The sequence below is a fragment of the Rattus norvegicus genome, chromosome 9, assembly GCF_021556685.1.
Source record: "Rattus norvegicus strain SHRSP/BbbUtx chromosome 9, alternate assembly SHRSP_T2T, whole genome shotgun sequence".
Classification (NCBI taxonomy): domain Eukaryota; kingdom Metazoa; phylum Chordata; class Mammalia; order Rodentia; family Muridae; genus Rattus; species Rattus norvegicus.
In genome coordinates, this window is record NC_141542.1 from 78,788,623 (window position 1) to 78,810,963 (window position 22,341).

Genomic DNA, 22,341 nt, shown 5'->3' on the forward strand with positions numbered 1-22,341 from the left:
TTATTGTTTAATTCTGTATTTTTTATTAGACTTAAATTAACCCAATCCCAGAGAGACTCAAAATCATGAATGGTGGTAAAATGTTCTGGATTCTAATTTAGGTATATTGGAGGACAAAGGTAAAGGCTAGATGTTTACATTTACTGCTGAGCTTGGGCATCTCCGTGGGGATTGGAATAGTACAAGGTGTTGGTAAAGAACACCAATTCTCTATCAATTAAGAGGAAAAGAAATAAACAACAACAACAAAGCAATAAAACAACAAAACAACCAGGGCTTTGCAACTTTGATGCCACAAATGGAATTTGCTTCTCAGCTTGGACAGTGAGTTAGCGTGCCCGCGCGCGCACACGCACACACACACACACACACACACACACACACACACACATGAGAGAGAGAGAGAGAGAGAGAGAGAGAGAGAGAGAGAGAGGCAGGCAGGCAGACAGACAGACAGAGACACACAGAGAGAAACCTACCATAGATTTATTAAATTAGGCAATGCAGTATCATTTCTTTGAACAACCTTTTGTCAGAATCTTTCCAATAACCCTGTATAGAAAGAAAGCAATTAAAAGCACTATTTCTTTACACGTTAAATGTGGGTTCTTGTCTTTTTTGTTAGGAGTTGAAAATGTCAGGTCAGTGGCTCTGGCTATGATCAGACCCCTTAATCCTGTTTTAATTATGGGTTCTTTGCTACTTCTGATTTTATACGGATTTGAGACTGACATCCAGACACTCGTGATGATGTTTTAAATACTCAATTGTACAGAGGAGTCACCTCGAAGTGACCTTAAGATGAGAGTCTCTAGACATAATTACAGAGAGGAAGTAACTGCCAGCCTAGACTGAGTGGATGGGTTTCAGGAATATCTCATTTTCAAATTTTCCAGTTAAGCACTGTGGCCCTTTCACATTCCTGCAAGCTTGAAGAGGTGCAGGAGAGGCACTTAGGCAATTGTCACGTGCATAGCACGTGCTGATTCTCACAGCTGTATAGCTGAGAACCCTCTGTACCAAATATGACTAGCCGCCACGTGCTTCTCCCAGGAGAGCTGACCCATAAGCCTGCCATTTGCCACCACGCTCTGTCTGCTTGGAGATGAATTTGCCAGTGGATTGGTGCTATTTGTCATCGAGAACATGAATATTTATTATGCAAATTACTCTTTATTGCAATCTAAGAACTTATTTATCTTTAGGGGGCTCTGCTATACAAAGATATAAACTTAAGGTATGATTTTTGAAAAGATGAAATTAAACTCAATGACAGCCATTAAAGTGTTTCTCTAACTTTAGAATGAACTTTTTTTTGTGCTCTGTTCCATATTGATAATATTCACCAATACTATGGTTTCTGTGCTAAATGATATGTCTCAAATTGTATAAGTATAGTATTTCTCCAAAATTTTTACAAATTTTTATATATTAAGACATCCATGAGATGGACATGCTGAGAATGAATAATGTCTAAGAATATTCTGAAACCTGACGTTTGTTGAGTTTAACATTCAGCCTGTTTAATTATTTAAAACAGCCTACTGAGTTTCCAAGTATCTACAGAATGTTTAAAGTTTTACAGTTTTAGCCTCCTAAAGTGTTTATTTTTTATTTTTTATTTTTTATTTTTTGACCATTACCAAATTCTGTCTCAGGGAGTGCTTTGTTGCATGGTAGATAAGATGTTTGCATGTTAACAGAGAGTAGGGGGTGGGTAGCCTCTCTTTGGCAGGAATATAACTCTAGGAGGTCCAGCTACCTCATCTTGCCAATTGTATCTGCTTTAGGTCATCTGAGAAGGTGAACTGATAATCAGCCCTCCTCTCTTCACTTTTCCCAACAGAAAGGAGAACCTGATTGCTATGCACTCTCCCTGGAATCAAGCGAGCAGCTCACCTTGGAGATCCCCCTGAATGATTCCGGCTCTGCTGGTCTTGGAGTTAGCCTGAAAGGGAATAAATCTCGAGAAACTGGGACTGACTTGGGGATTTTTATCAAATCCATCATCCATGGAGGTGCTGCTTTCAAGGTAAAGGTGTGAGGTTTGCCTGGGTGCTGGTACTTGGGATGGGGCTGTGGTTTTTGAAATCCCAGATGGAGGCAATCTCTAAAGGATGGGAACCACTGAGGCTTTCCTGCTCAACTCTGGAAGTGTGGATGTGGACTGATCTAGGCACCAGTTCCTTATGTTTGTACTTCCTAAGATAGTTGTGAAAAGTCTTTGTGAATATTATTCTTTTAATTATTCCTTTAACAGTCCTCTGAACTTATAACTTAGCAGAGTAGCACCTAAAATTACATAATCAGAAAAACAAAACTAGAAATGAATTGACTGAATGTGGGAAATGGGAAAAGTGTGCTTACAAAAAATGCAAGCTTAGAGGGTTCTAAGAATGACTGTAGAATACAGTTCGTTCATCATTCAGCATCCCTCAAGATAACCACCGTGCCTAGAATGTGGATTCCCCTTTAAGCACTCAAGTAAGTTTATCCAACTCCAGGAAAGAGAGAAGATGATGGCCCTACTCTTTCATGTTGGGGCAGCCTGTGAGACCAAAGCTGATAGCATGGTCTAATAGTTCGCTGGACTGCCTGTGTTCAAATCCAGCACTCCCACTGCTTGGCACCCATGTGAAACTGTGGGCACGGATATTGCTTGTTATTTCTCATTTTCTTACCTGCAGCACCTAGTCCATAGGGGCCCAAGGATTAAATAATCAATGTGCACAACAGTCTGAGAGGAGGAAAGTGATTGTATAAGAGGGACAGCGTGTTTGTGTCCCTGATCACCATTGACTCAGGCAATATAATGATATGCCAGAATTTGAGTCCTACCTTCTTTTCTGTCTTCCTGAATAAACAAAGGCAAATTACTCTTCAGAACTGGCCCCCGCTTGCTAGGAAGTCAGTAAAGTCTGTAGCATCTGGAGCTAGTGCTGGGCTTTAAGATACACATAGAGTAGCAGATTGCAGCCTTTCAGACATACTGCATATCAGATATCTATAGTACGATTCATAACAGCACCAAAATTACAGCCATGAAGTAGCAACAAAATAATTTTCTAGTTGGGGGTCACCACAACATGAGGAACTGTATTAAAGAGTTGCAGCATTAGGAAGGTTGAGGACCATTGATGTAGAGTCTTTGGCTTGGTGTCTAACAACTCCTCTAAGGAATGTTAACTATGTGTATCCCCTCATACCGACCCTGAGAAGACCTACTTAGTCCTTATAAGAATAGCCAGGTCTTAGAATTCTTACTCCTGATATCCCCCACTTCCACTTTTTCTTCAACATAAACACTAAGCTGATGTCTTCTTCTTGGAGCATGAGACTTGCACTATAGATAGGCAATTCTTTAATTTATTCTCCAGTTCAGTTAACTTGTGTCACATGATCAATACTCTTAAAGGTTCAGTGATTTAATCAATAAGCTTTTATTTCGTTCATGGCCCTGCAGGGCAGCTACTGGTGGTGGTAGAGGCTCTGGTGCAGGCTGAGTGTTTCCTGTCACATTGTAGGTCTACAGGCATAATGTGTTCTGCATACTTTACCAAGCCATTGGCACTAGGCTAACAGACATCAGAGGGCTAGTAGCAATGGCTGATGCCTTACAGCAGTGGGACTTCGAAGGGGCACACTGTCACAACACACAAACAAAACTTGTCAAGTAGTCATAAGACTGAATCCAAGGTCAAGGGAAAGAAAATATGGTGGCCAGAATAAAAGTGGCAGAAGTGTGGGTGTGGAGATCGGTAAAGCAATGAAGTCTATGAATGAATCTAAAATACCCTCTAATGTGTCTCGAATAAGACAACTGCCATGGGTATGGAAACCGAATGCTAGCAGCAGCAAGCAGCAGCATCCGTTATACTTGTGGCTTTACATATGCTAGGCCCCATGAGAAGTATTTAAAATGGAATCTCTAATTTTATTCATTTACACATTTTGATTATGTCATTTTTATCAAAGGAGGCATTGTACATGACAGTGATTTCAAGGCTCTACTCTTATGAGATAACCTAGACTTGCTGAATACAAAATGGGGCTATAGCCTATGGCTGCACTGCTTTAGAATGAACGTAATTTCATACCATCCAATTGTGTACCTGTAATCAGGGGCTACTCCCTGGTAGTTTTGTGTTATGCTCACCCTTCTTAGCAAGCTGTCTAAGTGTCTGCTTTGTTTAAGGACAGGTGCTATGCTTGTGGACACCCACTTGCCATTATTCTTGTCATTGTTAATGACAGCTCTTTTTGCAGAATTTATTCAGAGTAAAATTGAAACCGAGATGACTTCTTGGAAATTAAAAGCAGACATCTTTGCTTTCACTTTTGTTTTTTAAATGGGCAATAACTTGCGCTCCAGCAGATATTGGTGTGTCGTTTAATAAGTGAGTCTGTTTGTGTAAGTGAGCAGTTCCTTACCTAAGCAGTTTCTAATAGTCCTATTTCTTGCAGAGAGATTTCACTTTACATTTATGTAAATTCTCTTCCTGACATGGGTCTGCTGAGTCAGACCTTCACACCATTGAAAAACACTGGACAGCATATTTATAGCTGTTCTGAAACAGTGAGAGGCATCAATCATGTGTTTAGCCTCGCTGTGAATGGTTGGTACCCATTTGTCTTGTTTACCTCCTTCACTGTGCTCAGTACACGCCTGAGCTCTGTCCACAAGGAACCCGATTCAGATGAAGAAAATTTTTAATTTTTTCCTCCCGCTAGTCCAATAATCCTCAGAAAATTGCCACCTGTTCTGTGAATCTGGGTTGTGTCTTACAAAAATTGTTTGGAGACTTTGTTCCTGTCCTGGTTGAAGAGAAACAAATGTAACAGACTGCCGTGTCCCTGGGGCAGGGAGATGAGCACCGGGGACACACATGTTAGCATCTGGCCCTAGGATTTTACCTGAAATCAACAAAGTATTTTTTCTACTGGAGCAATCTTTGTCTCCCAGCCCTTCATACCACTAATTGGTTCTCAAGGTGTTTTTCCCTTAAGGGAAGGTGGATTGTTGAAAACTAAACTACTTTGAAAAGTATGACCAAATTCTTCCTGTGGATTCTGAGTGCTATATTCTCCTGAGAGTGTCTGTTGATATAAACAAAGGCAGACCAGCTACTGCCAGATGTAACATCTCAGAATGACTCTGATTCTAATTGAGGACCTTTTGTCTCTCCTCTCACCTACCAGGCTGCTGCTTTCAAGCCTCTCTGTTTCCTCTTTGAGTTATTTCTAATAAAAAAGCAAAGCTCTATTTGCTTGTAAGTGCATGCAGCTTTTCGGGTACTCTCTGGGAAAGAAGCAGGAACATGAACTACTTTCAGGGCAAGTTGAATTGTAGATCTACGGTACTCAGAATCTTCCAGATACTTAACTAACTCAGAACATTGAATGTACAATGTAAAACATGACACCCAAGAAAATAAGGGGGAGCAAAGAGAGCCCAGAGATTGAGAAGTAACCCCCTGTTTTCAGCACATATCTACTCAGCAAACATGTACAGGCCTATAAAACACACACACACACACACACACACACACACACACACACAGGCATGCACAGGCACGCACACATGCACAGGAGCAAGGGAAATAACACCCAGATATTCAGTCTCCTTGCAGAACCCTCTGAAGCCTCTCTGTGAGCTACATCATATCATTCACCATGTGCATGCACCAAACACCAGCACCAGGCTAACTCTTGGAGCACTGATGCTAATCCGATCCCACAGTGCACTTGTTGCCGGCTTCTGCTTTTAGTTTCTGTCGTTCTTCCTGGGCATTATACCAAAGTATAGTGCAGTTGCTTCTACAAACAAAGTATACCAACCATAAAAATATGCGTTACTTTGTCTAAGAACCATAACTAGGCTGAAATTATGATGTCCTGGAGGATGTTCTCCTTAAATTCATTTTTGTGGTTGAAACTTCAAGTAAAATATGCTGTTGTTGCTATTAGATGGAAAGAAACATCAGTTCTGCATTCAGAAAAACATCCCTTTTTTCAAAATCTGTGTTACACCTGACTTTGTATTTTCTCTGAGGTTACACAGGCACAATCTCTACAGTCATTTTGAAGACTTTATATTCTTAATCACTTGCTAAATATCTTCAAGGTAAATGACTTTTCTCAGCTTTGCTTTTAATGAACTATATTATATAAAATATAATATATTTTTATTTTATTAATAATTTTATATTTACTGCTTACACTTACCTTAGGCTGCTTTTTTTCTGAAATAATTTTTAGAAAAGGCAATATTTTATAAATTTAGGGAAACTGTAAACATTACCACAAGCATGAGAGTTGCATGTAATACATCACACAAGTTCTGCCTTGTACTTTTTACATTTGAATATGCTGATGTTAGGAGTGGAAGATACACTATTGAAGCCCTGAAATAATAAGATAAAAATTCAAATTTAAGAGCTTTTTAAAATTAGTTTTATTTATTTATTTTTGCTAAGAGAAATAAATGCCATGTATCAGGTAGATGGATTATTTAAGGACTCTTAAACAGAGAGAATGCATTTAAGAATGTTACTCTGTACAAAAATAATTTAGCCCAGTGTGTGCTTAATAAATACTACTTGATGATGGTGAAATTAAGTAGAGGGAAAATGCCTGGCATAGCTAATTGCAAGTGTACGCATCCAGAATATGAAACAGACATCATTTAAGTAACCTGATCCTGTCTGCTCAAGAAGTTTGGAGTGATTCTTCTCAAAGGTGTAGGATTTCATAGAATCTCCACTATTTCAGAGTGGATATGAGAATTTTAACTAGTACAAGCATTCACACAGTCAATTTCAAGTGATTAAGCTGAATTTAGGGGAAGACCATCTATATGAGCAGTAGATCTGGAAGTAGGGACCAGATGTGGGGTCTCTCCATAATGGGGAGCATTTAGTGGTATCCCACCCCCTTAGCAGAGTCAGCCCAAAGCACCCAGCCTGAGTAATCTTCACCTCCATTTCTGCCAGTATCTATAAATCATGTGGCATATCTATAATTAATGAAGCCAAAGGAAGATGAAAGGGACCACTTTTAAAGGAACACTAATGTTAAATGATTTCTTCAGCTCTCCATTTTTCTTAAAACTGATACATTTCCTCCCAGCAGGAAGACTTTGAGGTATCACTGGTAGCTGGTGGCATTCTAACTGGTGCCTCTGACAGAGGTCTAGGCAGTCGGGTTTTGACAGCTACATTGGATGCCTTCAGCTCTGCAGACTGAGCACTGATGAGTGGTCCCCAAATAAACCAGGAGATTTGTAATGTACATAGTAAGAATTTTATGTTTAAAATATTTAAAAAGGATATCATTAGCCAAAAATATAAGGAAAATACTTGTCAGTCACTTTTATTTTAAGGCCTTGAAACTCTTAGCAGGCTTTAATTCATGTCATTTGTGCATTTAAACATCAGGAATGTACAGAAGGGTCATATCCTGTACTTTCTAACATTCTACCATCTCAGCCTCTGTTACTGCTTTGCCTGCCAATTTTTATCACTTCTGACTTTCTTAGGTGTGTGAATACAAATAAAAAGTGCGTTTGGTCTCTACAGAGCGAGGTTTGAAGCTCCATCAACTCAGTGTGTGTTTCAGATACCTTGGATCGCATCAATTGTGAAAGTATGCATGATGTCATAGTCTTAAAGAAAAACGCAATCTATAGAAATTGATCTATCCTGACGATGGTGCCTTGGATCTAAAATTAGCACCTATTAAAATAGTTTATAATTTAATGCCCTTCCAAAATTCCCGGGGGGGGGGGGACGTGCAGCTTGTAGCTAGTGAGCCCTTCTGGAGAAGAGACCTGATGGGAAGTTTAAATCCACTCTGAGCGTGTACTTAAGGGGATGTGGAGCCTGGCCCCCACTTTGTTTTCTTTTTGCTTTCCCACATATTCAGGCCATATTGTGTTGTCTCTCCATTGGCACGAGTGCTCCTGGAAAAAACCCTGAAATTCAACTAAACTAGTTGGAGTATATTATGTATGAAGGGAAGGGAACAAAAGAGGAGAACACACACTTGAGTACCTCAGGTGGTTCTCATCCACCACAACTAATAAGTACACTTGCCCCCTGCCCCAGAAAAAGAAACCCAAAAGCATAGAGAAGGAGAAGAAAGTAAACACAACAGAGTTTCAATGGGAAAGCTCTCTGAGATTCTAATCTGTTTATGCATTCATGCAGAATATTCCTGATTCATGCATAACACATATGCCTGAACAGGCTTTCTTAATCTGCTTTTCTAGGCCAAAGTAAATTAAGAGTACAAAATCCAGAAGGAGATAGGAAGGGATGAAAAGGGAGTTGGGATGACAGGAAACAGGAAAATGTAAAACAAGCACCTCAGAATGGTATCATGCTATAGCCTGTCGACTACTTCTGGAGACTCTAAGTCAGATTGTCTCAAGCTCCTACTGTGAGAATGGTCAGTGTGGCTATAGGAAGCTGAGAGTGCAATGTTTTTATGGATGTCCAGCATTTGTCCAGGAGTTTTAAACAAAAGGCACTAGGGTGTATTTAGAGCATTTTATCAAAATGATTTTGAGTATATGTCCCTATGCCCTGAAGAAGATCTTTTTAGTTTCCTAGAAACATTTCCAAATACTGCAGATGCTGGGACTTCATCAGTTTGCTCCCCACAAATGGAGTGGAGTTCCAATGATAACTGAATTCAATCCATCGAAAAGTTTACAATAGCTGAGTCAGTGAAGATGGGGCCAGTCGACAAAAAGTAATGAAGCCAGCCTTGGCTCATCAATTCTTCTTAGGTGCAGTTTATAAATTAAATGATTTCTTCATTATAGATGAAACTTATACCAGTCCTCATATACCTTACTAAAAGATTTTTTTTCAAATGACTCAATTTAACAAGCACTTCTTTAGCCTCTAGAGTGAGCTAGGCAATCTATAATAAATTGGAGACACAGAATAAATCTCCTTATTCTATAATCTAGGAAGCTAAGGATAGTAAATTAAATGTGTGAGAAACTAATTCCATGAGGGTAGCAGTAGACAAATAGCCATAGTACCAGGGACACTGGGGAAAGGAGGAGTTAGATGCGCTGAAGAACAGCTGTTAGAGCAAGATGGCTGCCAAGGCTGGCTAGAGAGGACAAAGAGCTATCAAATATGTGCAAAGGAATTTGAGAAGGATGAAGCATGTGGACAAAGTCACATACATGAAGAAGGGCTCTCGTTGGAAAGGGTATCCCTCTTCCTTCAGCTTAGATGTGTTAGGGCAGATGATGCAAATTGAAAAAATTTCACATGGGTAAGGTAGTGTAAAGTGAGCACCACAGGTACTCAGGGTGGTCCACACTGCTTGTTTGCCGTGTCCTTTCCAACTATTATTGCTTCTAAGTTACTCTGAATGATAACAAACTGGAACCAATTTTTTACACTGTTTTAACTTACATTTTGTTTTGTTTTCAAAATCACAATAGGTAGATATTGTCATAGAGTAGTCTTAGAGCTTTCAAAAGGATTCATTTGGGAAAACTGTCTTGCTGATCAAGTATCACCTTGCCTAGAGTATCCACTGCTCCAGGAAACATACTGTAAGTCTGACTTTGGGGCTTGGGCTGTGGGTGTTGATAATATCCCAGGAGGCCTTACCAAGGGTCCTGTTAGAAACATGCAGAGGCAGGAGCCAACATCTGGTCATGATTAATCCTCTCAACACCCTAGACTAATGTGGATTGGCCTTGAGCCATAGCCAACTCTTCCTGGGAAAGTCAGTCTTCATACTTCTGGAATATTCTACAGAGCCTCACTCTTTACCTAGACTTTCTTAGTCTCTCCTTATATAAAGTTTGTGTCACTATAGTTTTATAATTTTACATGAAGGAGCTTTATAAAAACAGACCAACAGAAGTGCACCAAGCTACATAACGTCACCAGATCAGAACAGAGGAAGTACTGAGGAGTTGAGCATCAGGAGCTGAGCCAGGAGGTCACAGGATCCCCTGGAAGTCATTGAAGTACTGTGGGAGACACATGAAATATCGTGCAACACATATGGCAGCCCCTCATTACAAAGACTTATCTGATCCAAATGTGCAACTGCAGAGAAACCCTGGTGTACATATTTGCTTTGAAGAGACTAGGATTTGTAACTTTTATTAGATGTTCAGAGAGGTCCAAGAACCCATAAAACTTAAAGAATATTAGCAAAGGGGCTGGAAACAAGACTCCAGAGTGACCCAGAGCTGGTTCAGATCTGGTCCTAGAACATGCCTAGCAACAATTATTCCAGCCCCTCTCAGACTCAATTTTTTCCTTTTAAGAAAGTGTTATCTTAAGGTTTCAATTATCTTAGGCATTTAGGGAGGTTATGCATAATGACTACACAGTAGAAACTTATTAAATATTTTATCAATATCTTAATACCCTTAATCATTTCTAGAAATATGATTTAGGAATCAAAATAGCATAATAGGATCACATACCTATCCTCATCACTGAAAGGCTAAGGCAATAGTATTGCTGTGAACTTGAGGCCAGCCCAGGCTACAGAGTGAGCCTCAAGTCAGCCTGTTCTACAAACCAAAACCTTTTCCACCACCCAAAAATGAGGAAAGATAAGAAGAGCTGGCTATGCTAAGTTCCTTTTGAAATCAATTAATGAAACCGATCCTCTGTCTTTACATCCCTGTATAGGAGGAAGTAATATTTATATCACAAAGTCATTGGAATAAATGATTAAGAATTCACACAAAATGCTTCCACAGATGTTCTTGCAGAAGGGAGATGTAATAACCTGCATCTTGTCTCTGAGCCCTTGATCCCTTCTTTTATGATAAGTGGTCAGAGCTGATGACTTTCTAAGCCATCCCATCACAGGCTAGAGAGAGCCTTACATCTCATACAAGTTTTTATGTCTCCACTAAAGTATCCCGAGGGAGTCACTGTTTGCTTTTACTCTTGTCTAGTCCCCTCTCCTCGACATTGCTGCTTAGGGTTCTGCTGATAAGAAGAAAGGAAAGAAAAATTCTCTTTGTCTTAAAGCTATTTATTATTGTTACTGTGAACATATGTGTGTATGATGTCTGTATATGTGAGCACACATGCCATGACACACATGTGGAGGCCAGAGCAGAGCTTTGTGGAATCAGGTCTCTCCTTTCACCTTTGTGGGTTTCAGGAACCAAACTTCCATCACCAGGCTTGCATGGCAAGCACCTTTACCCTCCGAGCCATCTTCAAACCCAAGATTTATTTCTTTGAAAAATATAAGCATGGGCCAGATTCTGATGGAGGAATCGTCCTAAAATGACTCATGTATTTATTTGTATTCACATGAATAAAGTTGTGGGATTTTACTCTCATGCCCAAATAATTATCTGAAATAATAACATTAATAAAAATGTCATAGAAAAGCAACTTCTTTGGTGGAAATTATTTCAATGTGAAAAGATATGCCTACTCTTGAAGGATGTTTGAGTCTGAGTAGCCAATTCCTACTTCAAGCAACTTCATCTTAGAATATGTCTAGTAGAAGACGTCCTCCATTTTGCTAGGGCATCTCTTATACTTTCCTGTGTCCATGCATTCTGCCTATGTCCCTAGATTTCAAACACTGATCTTTCTGTAGATACCTGTGCCATATTGTCTTCACTGGGTTTAAAAGTCTTTTCTTGAAGCAGTAGTCTTCTGGAATGAGTCACTATTATTCATGTAGCTAGATCACCCTAGTGAATTCAAGACATAGACTCTTCTGTTCTTTTCCAACTTTGCGCTTAACCAGCTGAGCCAGTCCAAATAAATATATATGGAAGTGCCTTCTCTTAAAAGGTGTTAGACAAATGATGTCTTCTTGGAGCATTATACTATTCGTCTATAAATGGAAGGGCTTAGACAAGATGACCTCTGAGGACCTTTCTAAGCTTAAAGCTTTATGATAACATTCTAAATGTTAAGACAATATGATCTTCAAAAACTCAGGTGACAGCAGATGCTGGCGAGGATGTGGAGAAAGAGGAACACTCCTCCATTGTTGGTGGGATTGCAGACTGGTAAAACCATTCTGGAAATCAGTCTGGAGGTTCCTCAGAAAATTGGACATTGAACTGCCTGAGGATCCAGCTATACCTCTCTTGGGCATATACCCAAAAGATGCCTCAACATATAAAAGAGACACGTGCTCCACTATGTTCATCGCAGCCTTATTTATAATAGCCAGAAGCTGGAAAGAACCCAGATACCCTTCAACAGAGGAATGGATACAGAAAATGTGGTACATCTACACAATGGAATATTACTCAGCTATCAAAAACAACGAGTTTATGAAATTCGTAGGCAAATGGTTGGAACTGGAAAATATCATCCTGAGTGAGCTAACCCAATCACAGAAAGACATACATGGTATGCACTCATTGATAAGTGGCTATTAGCCCAAATGCTTGAATTACCCTAGATCCCTAGAACAAACGAAACTCAAGACGGATGATCAAAATGTGAATGCTTCACTCCTTCTTTAAATGAGGAAAAAGAATACCCTTGGCAGGGAAGGGAGAGGCAAAGATTAAAACAGAGACTGAAGGAACACCCATTCAGAGCCTGCCCCACATGTGGCCCATACATATACAGCCACCCAATTAGACAAGATGGATGAAGCAAAGAAGTGCAGACCGACAGGAGCCGGATGTAGATCGCTCCTGAGAGACACAGCCAGGATACAGCAAACACAGAGGCGAATGCCAGCAGCAAACCACTGAACTGAGAATAGGTCCCCTATTGAAGGAATCAGAGAAAGAACTGGAAGAGCTTGAAGGGGCTCGAGACCCCAAAAGTACAACAATGCCAAGCAACCAGAGCTTCCAGGGACTAAGCCACTACCTAAAGACTATACATGGACTGACCCTGGACTCTGACCCCATAGGTAGCAATGAATATCCTAGTAAGAGCACCAGTGGAAGGGGAAGCCCTGGGTCCTGCTAAGACTGAACCCACAGTGAACTAGACTATGGGGGGAGGGCGGCAATGGGGGGAGGGTTGGGAGGGGAACACCCATAAGGAAGGGGAGGGGGGAGGGGGATGTTTGCCCGGAAACCGGGAAAGGGAATAACACTCGAAATGTATATAAGAAATACTCAAGTTAATAAAAAAAAAAAAAAATCACAAAAACAAAAAAACAAAAAAAAAAAAAAAAAAGACAATATGATCTTCCTGGTATTACCATTAATGAAATTACCCATCACTTATCTTATGAGCAAGAAGTACACACCAATAGCAGCGGACAGCCACTCTTGCAAAAGAGAGTATGTGGGTTTTTTGTTTGTTTTTTTATTGTGCCCACAACTCTCTAGTGACACCTGTGATAAATGTGACTGTCTCAGAAAAAAAAAATTCCAGAGGCCCTGGGGTGGGTCACTTGACCTGTCTTCTTGGTTTGGACTTCACTGTAGTAAACATATCTTACTTGAATGTTTTAGAGATGGCTGAGACATATGGTGTGTCCAGAAACAAGTCTGTGTTAGTAGCTGTTGGTACAAGCTTTTACAGACAATTGTTTTCTTCTCCCATTTTCCCTCTCATTAAATTCGTTCTCAGATTCTTTCAGTTTTTATTGTTCCTCTTCCTGCTATCGTAGATGAGGTGTCCTCCCAGCTGACAGACCTCTACAGATATTAACACTGGCTCATTTCTTGTTAACAGTGCCCGTATCCCTGTCCCGTGCCCCACACTTCTCTAAAATCCTCAAAATCTGCACATCAGCTTCCAGCCACATTAGGAGAATTTTAGTGACAGGCTTCAGCCCAGTGATCCTCCTCTCATATGACAAATTGGGACAGATTCAGCTGTGCTTCATTTCTTGTGACTAAACCATTAAGACTGTGGTTGTTTTACCCATCTTGCCATTTCATGGAGGCTTAATCCTATTCTTCTGTGTGCCTGATTCACAATTGGATAGCAGAAGAGAGATTTCTTTCTTGGTAAATTAGGGTAAAGGTTAAGTGAAGTTCCAAAGTCAGAGGGAGGAGACATTAAGTTCCCATGAAGCAGGCCGGCTTCTGAACAACTACACATTCTTTATTGATCCCATTGTTTTGCCATTCTCAATGTTACTTTCAAGTGAACATGCACTCCTTTGTGTGGCCTGTTTTAATCCTGTGTGACCAACATTCCACCCACCAGGTGATGTGATGTGTAAGGTGTCTCTACATGCTCTATGGAATAACAGCTCTCCCTCTCCCTCTCCCTCTCCCTCTCACCCTCTCCCTCTCCCTCTCCCTCTCCCTCTCCCTCTCCCTCTCCCTCTCCCTCTCCCTCTCCCTCTCCCTCTCCCTCTCCCTCTCCCTCTCCCTCTCCCTCTCCCTCTCCCTCTCCTCTTTCTCTGTTCATTAGGGAAGAATTCCTCTGACCACCTGCCCTTGTATTGGTTGAAGGCCATCAGCTAGCCCACAGGTTTTTCTCTCTGAGGCTCAATACAATGACTGACTTCCCTTCTTAGCTTTGTGTCTGTTTTGATCATTTCTCAGGGAGGTTTCTTTCTTCACTTCTGCATTTCATTCTGCTCATTTGAACTTCCATACTAGGAATCAGTCACTGTAAGAACTCTTTTCCATTTAGTTAAGCATCATGTAACTGTAGCCAAGATAAAATAGACTACTAGGAGAGAGGGTTGACTGGTCAATGTTTACAAAACTTAAGCTTGCATATGTCTCATCTGATATGTTATTATGACCCTAGGCAAGTTATAGTTATACTTCCATTATTTTGATTATTTTTGTGGACATTTTTATAAAGCCATGAATCTCATTAACTCATTGGGTCTGTGTATATCACCAAAGGTAGTCAATGAAAGAAGTCTCTGGAAAAGTTAAACTCTGTGTATCTTATTTCTATTTCTGTTAAATGTATTTGCAGCAGCAGCAGAACAGGATTCCTAATTGTATCTGAACCTTGAGGCTTTCTGAGGTTAGGTAGCATAGCATAGACACCAGTCTATAAACATTTTAAGCACCGATATCCCCTAGTCTTTCTAGAGAAAAGCATTGTGGTCTGCCCAAGTTGTCTTCCTAAAAAGCTGCACTCCCAGTTTATCAGCCACCACTAGAAATGTTAGCTGATGGAAGGCTTCTGGCTGAAGATGACTTCTGAATGAATTGCCTTGCATGACGGGAAGAGGAGTCAGGTGGACTCTCCAAATATCAGGGTTCCTGGTGCTCAGTGGTAAATGCTGTCTCTTCTAGGAGATGCTGGATGAAAGTATTTAACAGCCTAAACATCGTAGGGAAATGCTTGATAATTCCCTTTGTCAAGCTTTCCTGCTAGTGGCATTAGGGCAAATTGGTTCTTATTATGCATATCTGTGTTCTTCTGTAGAACAGTGGATGAATAACTCTATGCTTTGGGTTAGAGAAAATCATGTGAGGAATTTGTTTACTCCCTTCAATAGAGCTAGCAGTGATATCTAAGAGACACGTTATGCTGTGAAACACACAGTTTTCAAGCATGTCTCTCTGTGTCTGAAAATGTAAACCCTGCTTTTGAGAGATGGCTACCACTCTTGTTTCTTAGCCTCCATTCCTTGAGTCCCAACATGGTCTTTGCCAGAGCAAATGGAAGAAGTGTGTTAGATTTATATGTTTGCCAGACAGAGACTTGGCTAAGAAACATCACAGGTGTCTCAGTTTGTGTGGCTCAGGACTCTAAGATATCTACAATTAATTCCTCTCGCACAGAGTGCTGCTGTTAGTGACTTCTTGAAAAGTTCCAGAACCTCTGCCTGCCATTGAAAATAGATCATTCACAGGAGTTAAGGTTTACATATAAACCTCTCATTTTCATACTTGAAGTTTTCCTCCAAACAGCTACTGACATCACCATGCTTCCTGGTGTCACACTGTTTTCTCCCCTCTGCCTCAGGATGGCCGTCTCCGAATGAATGACCAACTGATTGCTGTTAATGGGGAAACTCTTCTGGGAAAGTCCAACCATGAAGCCATGGAAACACTGAGGAGATCCATGTCCATGGAGGGAAACATCCGGGGCATGATCCAGTTAGTGATTCTGAGGAGACTGGAGAGACCACTGGAGGTGATACTATTCTTGACATTCCTAAAAATTTCTGAAATAGCCTCTGGAATATACAGATTCCATCACTCATATGGTAGATTGACATTTATTGAGTCTGTACTTTGGAATATATACCACAGACAGTCTCTGGTGGATATATGAAAGAAAGAGGTGCTTGTATATCTTAGACACAATAAAAAATTTGAAATATGCATATAAAGTAAATAATTTATCAAATATCACAGGTCTATGTTTAACAGGGCCTCTACTCAGAAATTGGTAGGGTTCTGGACTCCTTAAAAGAAAGTCATCTTTCTTAATAAAATTTTGGTGGTATACTAGAAAGGAACCTTAGAGGGTTCCCGATTGGATGGATATGTATATAGTGTTTATTATGGAGGTTATTGTGAGATAATCAAATTTCTATATTCCCTCTATAAACTATGCTTGGATGATGCAGACCTGAAGTTTAGCTAAGTTAAAGTTTGATCTGTTGAGCAAAATTTGTGCTTCATTTTAGTTAATAAATGGAAGTCCTATCTCTTCTTAAATATTTGATCATGATTTTTAAATGTCAGAAAAATGTCCACTTACATTTTACCTTAAGTATAAAATAGATCTTAAGTGCTGATATACTTGAATATTCCATTTAAATCAAATTGTTAATAAAATTGGCTTAAAACAGTATTTCTTATTACACATGAAGGATTAAGTACTAAATATTTCTTAAATTACTTTAGGAAAAATGAGTAAGTTCATAAAAATTAACAAAAATATCAGCATGTCATGTATCACCATATTAGGATAGTCTCTAGGGCCAAGATATGTTTTGGTACTAAAGCTGTATATAAAGTAAGAGTATATACTACTTACACAACTAATATCAAATATTAGACTCAGTAGAGAGTCCAACCAAAATTAAAAAATGAACAAGTATCAAGAAATGTATGTCAATGGGGATGCTTGTATCATACGTGGATTACTTGAGTCAAAATCCTCAATTTGCTATTTCCCAACCATGAAAATATGCAGCTGATGTGAGTGCTTGAAGTGTAGAAGACAGGTACAGGTACCTGCTTTATCCACTGTTTGAGTTCATTTCTCCCAATGTGCTAGGCTTCCAATAAATGTTGCTAAATGAATGAAAAGCTGCAGGTAAGATCTACTTCCTCTGCCAGAGGGGTCTTGAGTCATGAAATGACAGAGTATCTTCCTGTGCTGTATTATCAGCTATTGGGAGAGAGGAACTGTACCTTTTATGCTTCTTTGTACATAACCTTGTAGATGTTAAATTAATGTAAATTGGCCAATTACTGGAGACTATATATAATGAATGAGCTTGTTTTCCACATGTGCGTCTGCTTAAGTGACAGAGTCTTCATGAATATTTAATGGCCTTCACTTATGTACATAGTCGAATGCCCCATCTACTGCTTCCTAACATGAGAGAAGGTCCTGTCTGGTGTCATTTGGTCCTTCCTATGGAGCCCAGAGATGCAAAGAACCTGCTTATTGAACAGTAAATCGAAGGGCAGCATAGGGGAGGTCTCCGCTTTCTTATATATGTGCACATTAGAGCTTCCCCTTTAACAAAGATGCTTCAACCAAGAGAAAAGGGTGGAAAACACTGCCAGAGCGCCATGTTCAGACAGACAGCAAAGACCTAAGAGAGGAAAGAATGGGTGTGCTTCTAATAGACTGTGAGATGTCTTTACTCTCATCTTCCCTCATCCCTGCTCTCTGTAAAATACATGTGAATGTCTGTGGGTGGCTATGATATCCCAGCTCCTGGAGGTGGAAGACTTTCTCTGAGCATTCTCAGTCTAGAGTGGACTGGCATCATCCCATCGGAAGGAAGCATTAAGTCTCAGTTCCTTACGCATCCTCACATGTGTCTTGTTAATATAGTTCACCAGGGGATCAATCAGGAATAGGAACTGTTACAAAAAGCAATTTTTATTAGGACATTTAAACAAGATCCATTTTCTTTCCCTAATATTTACATGCTTACCATGGGGAATGAGCAGGCCCTTCACTCTTAGCTATTGTGAATCTTTGTGGTAGCCAGGAAGATTAAAGAGTATTATTCCTTGTAAAGACAGAAGCCTAATGTACAGCTTATCTTTATTAAATGTAAAGAAAATCAGCTATCTGATCTCCTGAATCTTCTGCACTGTCATGCCTATGCTGTGCACAGTGTATGCTGTGCACACCTGCTTTTCCATCTATCCCCACAGAGCAGCAAGTGCCCTCTGCTCTATAGAAAAGCATCCATAGCCCAGAGGAGGTCTGTGCACTGCTCAGACATCAGGGCAAATCAATTAGTTAGATTTGGCAAGAATGCCAACATAATTGCTAGAACATTATACTGATGTTGAAAAGAAATGAAGGTGCTGCTTAAGAAAAGTCAAAATATAAAGTTGTTGTTTTTTCCCCCCACATTAGCCAGTTGTACAAGATAGGTAAACAGTTTTGATGAGAACCTCAGGAAGAATACATAATGAGCCCGTGATTGAATCAGAATCATTTTGAACAGAAGCATGTTTTTCAAAGGATGAGCTTCAGGTTGAATTGCGATTCAGTTTGTGCCTAGAGACTTGGTATTTAGAAATGGGTTATGACCTGGTTTTCTTTTTCCCTTTCCCAAAACATTTTTCCTCCCTGCTGCAGCTCATCTTCGAAGAGGCAGAACATGTTTAAAAATCCATTATATTTTTTATTGGCTGGGACACTAATGGAGGCCTCCACGGCAGCTCTATTTTACAGGCTGGATGCTTTAATTAGGCCAGTTACTGATCAGATGTTGGGACATTGATTGTGTCATTTATCAAAGAGTTAGGAAAGCAGAAAAATTTGTTTTGTTCTTCTTGTTATTGTTAAGTGAAAACAGGAGGCAATGCAAAGCAAGTCCCAGCCCTGCTGCCTGCTGGGACTCCAGCTTTAACATAGGAGCCACTTGTCTCCTGTACCTGCTTTGGTTGGAGTGGTAGCGCGGCAGCCAAGGGTAACGTGGTAAGAGTGCAAGCGCTGCTAGAAGCCTGCACAGGAGGCCAATAGCCCTGTGCAGCCAAAAGCATTTGAATTATTTAGGATATAGAATAGAAGTGAATGCTTCAAATATTTTGTTTAGCTAGATACTGAATTTTTGGGAACTAAAGAAGAAAAAGTAAAACCAAATGCTTTGTTTCAGCCAAGCTCTTCCTGGAGGAGAGAGCTTAGGGAGTAGATCTGTGTTTGCGACATGTGCCTCTCACAAATGGCCAAGGGAAGAGCTACAGAATGACTTCCAAATCATCTATTTCCCTGAAATCTGTTAGGAAGACAAATAATAGGAACAAGGAGCAAAAGAAGGCTCCCTGTGCCACAGTCTCCTTGAAAACATAACTGAGCTTTCTGTCACCAGCTGCCCCCTGTTACCTCTTCAGCACCTGGGGACGATGGTGTGTGGGGTGTTATTCTGGATACAGCAGTTTGCAGAAAACTGTGAATTTGTTTGCAGACTGTCAGAATGCAAACAGGAAAGGGAAATACAGAAGGAAAAAAAGACTCTAGGGAGGACCACTGTCTGGTCCTGTCACAGCCGTTTTCTTTAGCATCTATCTGGCCAAAGACCTGGGGTCCACAGTGGGACACAACCACGACATTCTGGTGACAAATACTGCCTGGGTTCTGACTTGTCCTGGAGCATATGCACTTAGCTAGGGAGAGAGAGTGGCAGAGGGAGAGAGGAACCAGCTGGTTGGCAGAGAAACACCCTTGGCATGAACTGTATTCTCATATTGACACTGCCACAAGCTGTACTCCCAGATGGAGGAGAATTTGAAAGAAGGCAGTTGTAAGTGGGGGAAAGAATAATAAAGTTAATCCTCTTTTGTGTTGGCTATCAGCACTCATAATCCTTAACACTACATTGTCCATGCTGTTTGTTTCATATTGTAAGATGTCTGATCTGATAGGGCCATTTTGATTCTCCACTATTGAAGATACACATGCTTGAGACTGGTGAGATGATTCAGACAAGGGTCAGTCTTGCACTCTGCTGCACTTGTTCAAATTAGAATGTATTTTCAAAATGTAACTTTTGTTTCTGTCCCTTAGGAGATTTCAGAATGTGGAGCACTTTCCAGACCATGCTTTGAGAACTGTCAAGAAGCTCTGAGCGCCTCCAGGCGAAATGATAGTAGTTTATTATATCCGTGTGGCACCTATAGTCCACAAGATAAAAGGAAAGGTAAACACCATCCATTTTCATCCTCTTCAAATAGAGCACAAAACTGCAAAAATGGCTTTTCCATGAGAAGGAGGAAAATGTATCAGGGACAAAGAAAAGTTAATTAGCCAAAGTGCAGACTTTGTCACTCAGAGCCATGAGCACCGAGGGGTGGGTGAGAGCGCTGACTCAGAACCTGTGAATCAGATTCCTGGCAGAGCCTCCAGTTTAAGCGACAGTTTCTGTGCTTGCTGCCCCAAACATGAGGATTTAACATAAAACAAACCATGACTGGAGAATCAAAGATGGCAAACTGTGAGGGTTTTGAAGATCTTTTTAGTCATTGAACGTTACCAAGTCACTTTAAAATGGCATGGATTTACATGAACCCACAAAATGGTCATGATGTGACTCCAAGCTTTGTGCTTGGTTCTGAGATGAATGTGATAAGTAGTGGAGTCGCATAGCTTGAGGCCGTTGGCATGGCAGCTGGACCGTGCTCGGTGTCTTATAACGCCTCTTATTACTGGAATGGATCGCATTTCAAGTAGACTCCTGGGTTTTTGCCATTGTTCTTTCAAGCTTATACTCTGGGTCACCAAGAAACTTGTTTTATCTCCCTGTATCTGCTTTCTTTAATAGCTTTTACTTTTTATATTGCAAAAGCAATACATACATATTCATTGTCGAAATTTTAGAGGAAAGCATTAAAAAGAAAATTTAATATTACTCATTCCTCTATCTATCATAGCACCTAATCAATAACATTTTATGTAGACCTTTCAAGTCTTGTCTTCATGCAAATATGTATACATAAAATGAAATGTGCTATAGGTAATTTCTAAGAATTTTTTTCTCAATTGATACAATATGATGAATATTTTATGTATCACTGAACATTCTGTAGCCCGGTAAGCAGGTGTGGCGTGGCCTCCTGTTCAGTGGAGATAATAGACATTATACCATCAATCCTGTGTTTTGAGACATTTAAGATGCTACCAAACTATAACGACACAGGACCAAGTCCCGAACTCTGATGGTATTATATCAGGATGGGCTTGTAAATCTGAGATTGCTTGAGCATTAAACTATTTCCTCTGAATAAGATGCTGAGGGAGGTTTGGAATTCCTCTTAAAATTTTCCATTTTAAGTACTTGCTGTGTTGTGTATTAGATACTGTGTTAAGCAATTTACATTCAAATTCAAAGAGGTCCATACTATTAGCCTCATTTTACAGGTGAAGGAACAGAAGACCTGTGAAAATAAATCATTTATCTAAGACTATGCGTATCTGATACATGCAGAGCCGGATTCAATTCCTGTCCCTGGCTTTTGTTCATCTCAGCAACGGCAAAGGCCGTGCCTTGTATCTGTCCCTTGGAACCATTCAAGTCTTTGTATCTGATCCTAAGAATGCCTATGAAATGCAGACTTTCCTTGTAGCCAGATAAAAAGAAACATTCAGTATATATTGGCTTACCTTAAGTAAATTATGAGTTCTTTACAGTTCTTAGACTTGCAATTCCACCACCATCAAAGCAGGGCAGAAACCAAATTTCTCTACAGAACACATGAGCATCCTTAGAACTTCGTGTTGTATCTGCACTGAAAATAGTGTTTTGAGTACAAGGGACCACAGATAATCTCTGGGAATACTTTTGCATAGTCTCTTCCTTCTAATACATAAATTTGGATAGAATATCTCTCCTTCCAATGAAAGAAAAATGACAGCAAACAAATAAACAAAATTATGAATCAGCAACACGCCAGATTCCTGCCTCATTTCCAACCCAGATTTTCCAAGTTAGCATGAAAATCCCAGCTCTTTTCTGACCTTGTCCATGTGTCCTAGAGAATTTCTGGTAATGCCCACTATGGAGTAATGTGATATGCCAAGACAATAATGGACTGTGACTGGTAAGCTTCTCAGATAAACCATTGTTTACTTGAAGAAATAAAGCCTATCTTATTATGAGGTCTCTGTATGTTTGTACTACATCACCAGATTGCCAGAGTTTGGCTTCTCATAGAAGGGATGGACTTATTCCACTTTCAGTTAGAGACTGGGCAATAGGCTTTCTCTTCAT

General features: G+C 40.1%; 1 protein-coding gene across 1 annotated transcript in view; it reads left to right on the forward strand.

Moving 5' to 3' along the window:
• Positions 1 to 22,341, forward strand: part of Pard3b (par-3 family cell polarity regulator beta) — a 1,028,371-nt gene that overhangs the window by 587,522 nt on the left and 418,508 nt on the right. Inside the window, 3 exon segments of the mRNA NM_001191808.3 lie at positions 1,847 to 2,032; positions 15,894 to 16,064; positions 20,142 to 20,274. Of these exon segments, the coding sequence (NP_001178737.1) occupies positions 1,847 to 2,032; positions 15,894 to 16,064; positions 20,142 to 20,274 (490 nt within the window).